At 45.7% G+C, this 9,712-nt stretch overlaps 1 protein-coding gene across 2 annotated transcripts in view; it reads right to left on the bottom strand.

The window, feature by feature from the left end:
- The window catches only part of BMP6 (bone morphogenetic protein 6), a 264,226-nt gene extending 263,189 nt beyond the window's left edge, over positions 1-1,037 (bottom strand). Inside the window, exon 1 of one of the 2 annotated variants that reach the window (XM_006864100.1) lies at positions 431-882. In XM_006864100.1, coding sequence (XP_006864162.1) covers positions 431-827 — 397 coding nt within the window. In that variant the 5' untranslated portion in view covers positions 828-882. Of the gene's footprint in view, positions 1-430 lie in introns of both variants that reach the window. The other variant, XM_006864101.1, reaches the window with a different exon arrangement.
- Positions 1,038-9,712: the final 8,675 nt, after the last annotated feature.

The raw sequence follows: 9,712 nt of genomic DNA on the forward strand, positions 1-9,712 counted from the left end.
TTACTGGCAAAAGAAAACAATTTGGAGAGGAAAGTGCACTGGACATCTTTTTTGTTTGTTTGGGGTTTTGGGTGGTTGTTTCTTTCCCCTTCCCAGGCCCGCTACCTTCAGGGTCGGACTATGCTGTCACAGTTGAGCTAACCTGACCTGACCAGGCAGGAGCCGGATCAGTGCAGAACGCGCTCCCAGCGGCTCCGTGCCGTGCCCAGCGCCCAGGGCGGCGCGCGGGCAGAGCACGTGCTGCCCAGGGTCTCGCAGGTGTTGGAGCGCGTCGGGCCCCGTCTCGGGTCCCAGCCTAGTCCGCCTGACCAGAGACAGCGATTGTATCCGGTGCCCCTCCACATCCCACTCATCCATCCACCCACTGCGACCCCGGGAGACTGGGAAGATGGGGGGGTTCATCGTCGTTATGTTTATCCCACATCCTTACCCAGGTTCACAAAGCTCATAACCATGTCCGCATCATTGAGGAAGGCACTGTCCTGCGCGCTGGTCAAAGGGTAAGCGCCGCCGCCTCCAGGTCCCGGAGCCAGCAGATTCTTGCCGGTGAAGGGGTGTGCGGCACTTGGGGGCTGCTGCGGGGGCTGCGGTGAAGTGCCCGCTCCCAGGGGTCGAGGTCGCCGCCGCTCCTCCAGCGACGCCCCCTCGTCGTCGTCCGCGGCGGACAAGGCATTGTACAGATCCAGCATGAAGAGGGGTGCGGACTTCAGTCTCCCTGGTGGGGTATCTCCACGAAGCTGCTGCTGGGGCGCCGGGGGCTGGGGGAGGCCATGTAGGGGCCGGGGCCGATGCGGGAGCCCCAGCACCGAGAGGATCTCCTTCTGCATTTCTCTCTTCTCGTGCGTCTTGAGGCGCCGGTAGAGGAAGCCGGAGGACGAAGACGACAACTGCTCTGCGCGTCCGGGACTCCGACCGCCACTGTCCCCCAGCAGCGCGCCCCCGGCGGCAGCGGCGGCGGGCGGGAGGGGCCGCAGCGGCGGGGGCAAGCAACAGCTGCACAGCAGCGCCCACCACCAGCACCGCCACTGCGCCCTCCGCCCCAGCATCCCCGCCCGGCCGGGCTGCCCCCGCGGGCCTCCGGAGACACTGACCCGCGAGGCGTGGAGCGGCGGAGCGAGGCAGTAGTGTGCGGCCGCCGTGGTCCTTGGCGTGACCAGTCCCCGCCACCCCTCTTGGGGGGCTTGCTTCCCGTACTGGCCCTCAGTCCTTCTCTCTCATGGCCGTCCGGGGCGCCCCCGGTAGCCCAAGTTGCAGAGGGGGCAGAAGGGGAGCTTGGAAGGGAAGGAAGGGAGTGAGCAGTACTCCGCTGAGGGCTCTTAGAAGGACAAGTTCCAGGCAAGTTGCGTCGGGGTAGGGGCTGCTTTAGCTGGTAGCGGGTACAGCCACCCTAAGGCCTCGCTGCCCAGCGCACGTGCGCTCCCCGCGCCCTCAGACAGGGGTCCCGGCACAGGGCCACTCACAAGCTAGGGTGACTGCCCAGCATCCCCATGGTGGCTAGGGGCCCCCATGAAGTTCACCCCGCCGCCTGGCTCGGGATACGGAGAAAGGTGTCCAGAAATGCCAATTTTTCCCTCAAAAGGCTGAACTTCGTTCTCAGTCACAAACTGCGCTCCCCTCCGCCCTCAAGCACTGTCGCTCCCTGCTAAATTCTCCGGGCGCCGCTCCACTCGCCCAGCCGGGACAGCGAGGATCTTGCTTTCTGTTCAGTTCTCACCCCGCAGCCCTGCAAACCTCGCACCCAAAGGGGTGGCGAGGAAGGGCCTGCGACTGGGCTGTGCGCGAAGCAGTGGCCGTGGCGTCCGCGCTGGATTCGCAGCCTCCAGCCTCTCTGTTCAAAGCTCCCCACAGCGGCTAACGTGAGCTTTCTGATGAGCGTCTAGCTCAGGTACCGCACTCAAGCTACCGAGACGCCCCGCCTTCCTTGTTAACCGACAGGGCTCTCCGCCAATGGAAAAGCGTGTCTACACTTCTAGTTGAATAGGTCCGTCCCCTTCTTTCACTCTGCCTAAGCGAGGGGCGTTGCCTATGCCGCGCGTAGGTTTCTAATACAGAAGGCTCAGAGGATTTACCAAATTCAATAACATCTCATTTGAGTTATCTGACCAGAGTCAATAACCTCCTTCTTTTGTGATCACTTAGAAGAACAAAATTGTCGCTTTAACAAAAAAGCAGAAATGACAATTAAGCCAATATTGCTTGAATTAGTTAAGAAAGAAAAGAAGATAGCTTTGTGATTCCTTCCTTGGTTTCTCTTATTGATTTAAAATAGGCGTTTAGAGGACAAGACTCCTGGGCACACCCTCTGAAGAAACCGCCCACAACCCCACCGCAGAGAGCACTAAATGTCCACCAGACCTACTGTCCTGAGGCCTTGGGGGCTGGTGTTTTGTTCTCTTCATTTGGGCTTTGGCTTGGCAGCTTAAGCCAGCTCCTAAAAGACAAAGGGTATAATCAGGCAATGTTGTTGTTGTTGTTATGTGCTGTGGAGTTGGTTCGGACTCATAGCAACCCTGTACTGAGTTTCCGAGGCTGTAAATCCTTACGGGAGCAGAAAGCCTCATCTTTCTCCAGTGGAACAGCTGGTAGTTTCGAACTGCTGACCCTGAGGTTCGCAGCCCGATTCGTAACCACTACGCTATATATGGTAATACAATACCATATATACGCTACCATATATGCGTCCCTCCCACCTCCTGCCTTCTTGGGAATGCTTTAATGCATTCTGATATTGAAACACAATTATCATTTGCATGATACAAGAGAAAACATAAGGAGAGGTGATAAAGATAATTTCAGTAAGAGTAGGAGATGGTCAGGTTCCCTTTCAGGATAGTAAACACGGCCTTGAAACGTGGTTGGTATGAGTATTAGACAAGATTAAGCGTGTAGCACACAAGTTACTTTCCTAGCAAGCACGTTTCTTTTTCAGATACACTGCACCCTCTACCCAAAAAGCATCAGCAGAACGTTTGCCAATTTTGTTTTTGTTAAATGCTGTGGAGTCTGTTCCAACTCATAGCAATCCTTTGTAGCGTTTCCGAGGATCAGCTGGTGTTTGAACTGCTGACCTTGTGGTTTGCAGTCCAGTGCTGATCCTACAGCACCACACCAGAAGTTCAATGTTGTTGTTATGTGCCATGGAGTTGGTTCCGACTCATAGCGACCCTGTACAGGGTTTCCAAGGCTGTAAATCTTTACGGGAACAGAAAGCCTCATCTTTCTCCCGCGGAACGGCTGGTAGTTTCGAACTGTTGATCTTGCGGTTCACAGCCCGATTCGTAACCACTACGCTACCAGAGCTCCTTAGAAGTTCAATTAGGAATACAAATTCACTAGCATTACTATGCTGTACACTAGCCAATCATCTATGGCTCTTAGAAACAAATTCACTTAAAGCACTACGATCTTTTACTGACTGAAAAGTGCATGTGAGTTAGAATACCTAAGGCCTGTCAGTCTTAATTCACATTGTCCAAGAAATTTGGGAGCAAGGAAGAAAATAAAGATGATATGATTCATGGATATATACAGTCATGAGGTTTCTGTTGATCCAAATCAATCGGATAAGCATTCCTACCTTATCTCAAAGAATCTGTTTGCACTCCCATCATTCCCTGGGATCCTTTCTCTAGTCCTGTCTTGTCCCAGACACCTGATCATTTAGGACACTCTTTAATTCTACCAGTGCTCAATAACCATTGATCTCAGCAACACTGAAAGGCAATTTTAACCATCTACAGAATTCTTTCTATCTGAAAATTGCTCTTTGGTCTGAAATGCTAGGACCCTTAGAATTCAAGAGTCCCCATTCCTTCCTCTACATAGGACTTACTGAAGAGATGCCAATGTCACCAACAACTCTGATCAGAAAATCAGCAATACAAACAGGTATATTTAGGCTTCTGGACACAGGTTAGTGGTTCAAATCTACCTGGTGCTTCATGGGAGAAAGATGAAACTGATTGTTCTCACAAAGATTCATGGTCTTAGAAACCTTTTGGAGCAGTTCTGCTCTCTTATAGAGTCGCTATGAGTTAGAATCAATCAATGGCAGTGGGTGGGTTGGTTGGTTGGTTGGTTAGACTCAGGCCTCCTCCTTTTTAAAACCTTTTTTGTAAGATTTCTGGTGAGACCCAGCAAAGTAAAAAAGATCCAACCTATAAAGTGTGTGGAAATTAATGAAAACTCATAAAAACATTAAGCATAGACGAGGGCTCCTAGGTAGGGCTATAACATTTAAAACACAAAATCGGATTGTTACCCACCTATTGTATATATATACAGTTGTGAGCATAGATCTAGTGGAGACTACACACACTCACACACCATCTTCCCCTTGTTACTTGGGTTAGAGATTGATGAGCCTGGTTGACATGAATCTAAAATGACACTTAGTGACTATTATAATTAAACATCTGGGCAGCAATCCAGGCTTAGGTTTAGCATGAGTTCCTCATTCAGTAGGAACTGAATGTCATGGTGTTACTTGCTGTAGAAGCAGCTCCGAATCTTGACAACGCCATGTACAAGGGAACTAAACATAGACCAATCCTGTATCATCTTCATAATCATTGGTATGCCTGAGTCGACTGTTATAGCTGCATCGAGAACTTTCCAACCTAGGGAGTCTCATCTTCCAGCACGATATGGGACAATATTCTAGTTCTCCAGGCATTTCTTCTTAATCTTAGTCTGTAAATTCCACCATGTGTGGTGACCTTACTGGTATTTGAAATACCAGTGGTGTCACTGCTAGCATGCAAGCTACTACAGAATGACAAACTGACAGGTAGTGGGGGCTTCAAAATGTTCATGGAAAAATTCCACTAACTTTTAGTTCCATTTCTCCATGAAGTGTTTGAAGTTCCCTTTTATCATGATAGTTTATGGGGGTGCCTCAGGATGATAAATATGAGAACACACACTTCCCGTACGAGCCAGCGAAAGCTCAAAAAAGATAGGAAATGAGATATGAGAATGATCCTAAGGACAATAACATTAACTGTGTAACACAAAAGAGGCTGTGCTTTCTTATGTTCCCATGATTCCCAACATAGGTATATGTTCACAGGAAAACGCACAGCACTTGTATCCACTGGAGTGAAATGGAATAAAGAGATATAGTTCCAAAATTTTAATAACCTCAAAACTGGAACCAGTGTTTCTTCAAACTTTCAGAGTCATTTGATGGATAACAAACAGGTAACCACCACCTCACCCACTCCCAAGTTCTTTGACCCCTCCCTACCAGACACCCCACACTTCCCAAGAAGTCTCAGAAAAGGCAGGGAGACAGAGTGCTGTACCACTTGTGATTCCAAAGCACAGAAGATCAGGAGGAGCAAACAGCCTTTGGAGTCAGCTGGAGTGCTGAGCAGACCAAAGGAAATTAGAGTTCACTTCGCCCCCTGCAGGACACCACAAGATTACTGCCCCTTCCTCTCGGTGCCCTGGACAAGCTTCATGAAGTTTTCTGTATGTGCCTCCAAAACATCTGGGAGAAGAGAGGAGGAATTCGGTCAAAAAGCCAGCCGGGTGTGGGAGCCAGTGCATATGAAACATCTGTTTGTTTGGCTGCCATTTCATGCAAATGGATGTAAGCTTTCTGGAAATAGGTTGCCCACCTCTAGTCCCACTAAATGAGGAAATACAGAACCCTTGCCATAAAGCACAGGCTTTCCCCATGCATTCATTCGGTGATACTGGGGCTGGAGTGGGAGTCATAGTCCTATCTTTATTAAAGACACAAAACTCACATTAAAATCTTATAAATTAGCAGTTAGTCTTGTTCTTAATATGCATATTATGAGGATTTCTGCTATAGCATCTATAACATATGTTGTTGTGGTTACATGCCATCGAGTCAGTCTGACTCACAGCCACCCTGTATAGGGTTTCCGAGGAGATACTGGGTTTGAACCACTGACCTTGTGATTAACAGTCCAGTGCTTATCCTACAGCACCACACTAGGGTCTCTGATAATACATATGTTGTTGTTGTTAAGTGCCATCAAGTCAGTTCCAACCAATAGCAACCCTGTACAGGGTTTCCGAGGCTTTAAATCTTTACGGGAGCAGAAAGCCTCATCTTTCTCCTGCGGAGCAGCTGGTAGTTTCGAACTGCTGACCTTAAGGTTCGCAGCCCGATTTGTAACCACTAGGCTACCAGATAATACATATACACAACCAAATAATTTCCACTGTTTAAAGATGCTGTTTATTAATTCTATATGGTGAATGTACTATACTTTGTTTCCTTTGAATTCATTTATTAGTAATAAACTATAGTCTTTGATTATATACTAACTCTATGTTGGCCCCTTTTTAGCTGTCTTTCCTAAAAATGTAAGCAGCTGCTTTTAAAATTAGTTTAATATTAAAACGTTACAATAAACTATTTTGCTGTTGTGTTTAAAAGCCAGCTTCCTTGGGTACTATGGAAGCTCCACTTAAAACCCTAAATTTTTACCTTTAACATAAGAATTTGAGTATTCTTATTTCTAAATGTAGTCTCATTTGCTCAAAACTTTAAAATATCAATTTGAAGTTGAGCAAAAAGGAAATGTGTTAAGTAAATGTTTGTAGAGTATGAGAAATGAAAATTTGAGAGTTACGTAAATATTGCTTCTGAAAGCTACACCTGTAATGCAGCCTTCAAAATACGCATCTCATCCAGAAGTCTGTGGCAACATTTACATTCACTCACACTTTCCTTGTGCTGTCAACTGTTCAAAAATGCTCGGCATTCACACTTCAAAATATCACTCAAGCCATCATATTTTCCTACTCATGAAGGACATCTGGTGGCAAAGTGAAAAACTAATACATAAATCTGTTTCCAGAGATTTTTCCACACTGTAACCCAAATAGCAAATCTGTTACTTGTGTGTGTTTCAAACTTTTCACACAAGCTCAGAACTGTATGATCCTAGGATTTAAGCCGTCTACAGAGGATTAACGAGTCCTGGTGTGGTGCTGTGAGTTAATGCACTGGACTGCAAGGTTGGTTTGAACCACAAGGCGGCAGTTCACACCCACCAGCCTCTCCTTGGAAACCCTCTACAGGATCGCTATGAGTCGGAAGTGACAAAACAGCACTTAACAACAACAACACAGAGTATTAAGCAACTAAGTATTTAGAAACGTCTAGATGATTAAATAGTTTTACATTATTTCCATTGGCTAATTGTGCGCAGGCTAAGCCTTTAATTTTAATTTTGTTTTGTTTTGAGCAAAACTGTGCTTGAATCATTTCTATTACTAGCTCTACTATCCCTCAAGAGTTTTGTTGCAAGAAATCATAGGAGACTTAGCTCACCTGAGTAGTGCATGCTGTTCCCCAAGCTGTGCTGGCTACTGAGATTCCCATCATTCACCACACTCTGTACCCAGATTCCAGCTCTTTCTCTTTTATATCAACCAAACAATTGCATGAAAACAGGCATTCTCATCTGTCAATTCCCCCTTCTCTAGCAGGGTCCTGTTATAGAGTAACTATGTGTTAGAATCCTGACCCCCATCTTTGTGGATGGAAGTGCACTGGCTCCATAGGATAAGCACTGGACAGAAAACCACAAGTTCAGTGGTTCAAACCCAGCAATCACTCCACAGGAGAAAAATGAAGGCTTTCTGCTCCCACAAAGATTTTTTTTAAGTCTTGGAAACCCGATGCCGGGTCACTATGAGTTTAAACTAACTCAACAACAGTTAATACATGCCTGGATAAATTCGCAGCACCTAGAAATACATATGCAGACATATCCTCTATCAAACCTATCTATGTTTATGGGTGTAGTCTTGCTGGCTCCCCCATACCTGTTCAGCTTGCATGTCTGCCTATGTAGCCACTCATAGTTTATCCTTTTCTATTACTGTTATTGTAGGATTGTGTATGCAATAGCATTTACCTTTGTTTTCTATAATTTTTGTGTACCTCTCATTGATTTCTTTTGCCTTAGTCATGTTGCACTGACTGGCCTTCCTCTTATTGTATATTGCCTTCCCCTCCACCCAAGTTATAACATGTCTGCTCTCTCACTGGAGTCCTGGTGTGGCGCTGCAGGATAATACACTGGACTGAACGATCAATGGTTCAAACGCCCTAGTTGCTCCTCAGAAATCCTATACAGGGTCACTGTGAGTCAGAACCAGCTTGACAGCACTTAACAACAGCAACTCTCTAGTTAGCTGTTTTCCCTCCCTTCACCTTTTCTTTGGTAACCAAGAATGTTTATTTCTCTGTGTGTTCCTGTTTTTCCATAGTAGTGTTTCACACAATATTTGTCCTTTTGTGATTGACTTATTTCTCTCAACAAAATGTCCTCCAGTTTCGTCCATGTTATAAGGTAGTTCCTGAATTTGCCATTGTTTCTTGTTTTTGTCACTATTCTTTAATAGTTCATAGTATTTCTCTGGTAGCGTAGTGGTTACGAATCGGGCTGCGAACCTTAAGGTCTGTGGTTCGAAACTACCAGCCGCTCCGCGGGAGAAAGATGAGGCTTTCTACTCCCGTAAAGATTTACACCCTCGGAAATCCTGTACAGGGTCGCTGTGGGTCGGAACCGACTCGATGGCACTTAACAACAACAACAACAACAGTATTTCATTATGTATATGTACCATGCCATGGTTTGTCAATTCATCCATTGAATGGCACTTAGGCTGTGTCCATCTTTTTGTTAATGCAAATAATGCTGCAATGAACATGAGTTTGAATGTACCTATTTATGTCACAACTTTGTTTACTTTGAAGATAATGTGATTATAAGTCATGGGGCAACCTCTAGAAGCTGAGAAAAAACTCTTTCTGACAGCCAGCAATGTGAATGAGACTGGAAACCAATTCTCCCCTAAAGCTTCCAGACAAGAGCTTAGGTCAACAGATGCTTGATTTTAGTCTGCTGAGACTCAGGGAAGAAAAACCAGCTAAGTCTACCCACCTTCTGAGCTATAGAACTGTGACAACAATACATGTATGGTGTTTTAAATCACTAAGTTTGTGGTCATTTGTTTGTCAGCAATAGGAAACGAATGCATACATCTTGTTGTTGTTAAGTGCAATTGAGTCGGTTCCAACTCATAGCAGCTGGTGGGTTTGAAATGCCAATCTTGTGGTTTGCAGTCCAGTGCTGATCCTACAGTGCCACACCAGAAGTCCAAAGGGTAAGTCAAAAAGTATTGCTATAAAATCATAGAACCTGGAATTAGACAAAAATATTAAAATAGGAAGCTATTGTTTTTGGCCAGATCCTCCATCTAGGTCTATACAATTTGAAGGTAGTGTTTCCATCTCTCTAATCCTTCCCCCCCAAAATGCTGCACTCTTTGATTCATTCATATCACATTAAATCATCAGTTCCGACATCCTTGAGGAACTCAAATTATGTTATTTTTCAAAACTGTTAGAGTTTGGGGAACCAAAAGGAGTCTGAAGGGTCAAAAGCATGTGTGAATAGTGAAATGTTTCCCAAAGAAATTCCTTGATACCCTCAATGAATGGGCAAATGCATTGTCTGATAAAAAAGCATTTCTTAGTATAACTTTCCTAGCCTTTTTCTCACCAATGCCGTTTTCAAGTTTCCTAAAATTTCTTCCTACTTGTTGTTATTAAGTGCCATCAAGTTGGTTCCAAACCATAGCAACCCTGTATAGGGTTTCCAAGGAGTGACAGGTAAACTTCAACTGCCAATCTTGCAGTTCAAACTGACTTTTC

The sequence above is a fragment of the Chrysochloris asiatica genome, unplaced genomic scaffold (genome assembly GCF_000296735.1).
Source record: "Chrysochloris asiatica unplaced genomic scaffold, ChrAsi1.0 scaffold00060, whole genome shotgun sequence".
In the NCBI taxonomy this organism is placed as follows: Eukaryota; Metazoa; Chordata; class Mammalia; order Afrosoricida; family Chrysochloridae; genus Chrysochloris; species Chrysochloris asiatica.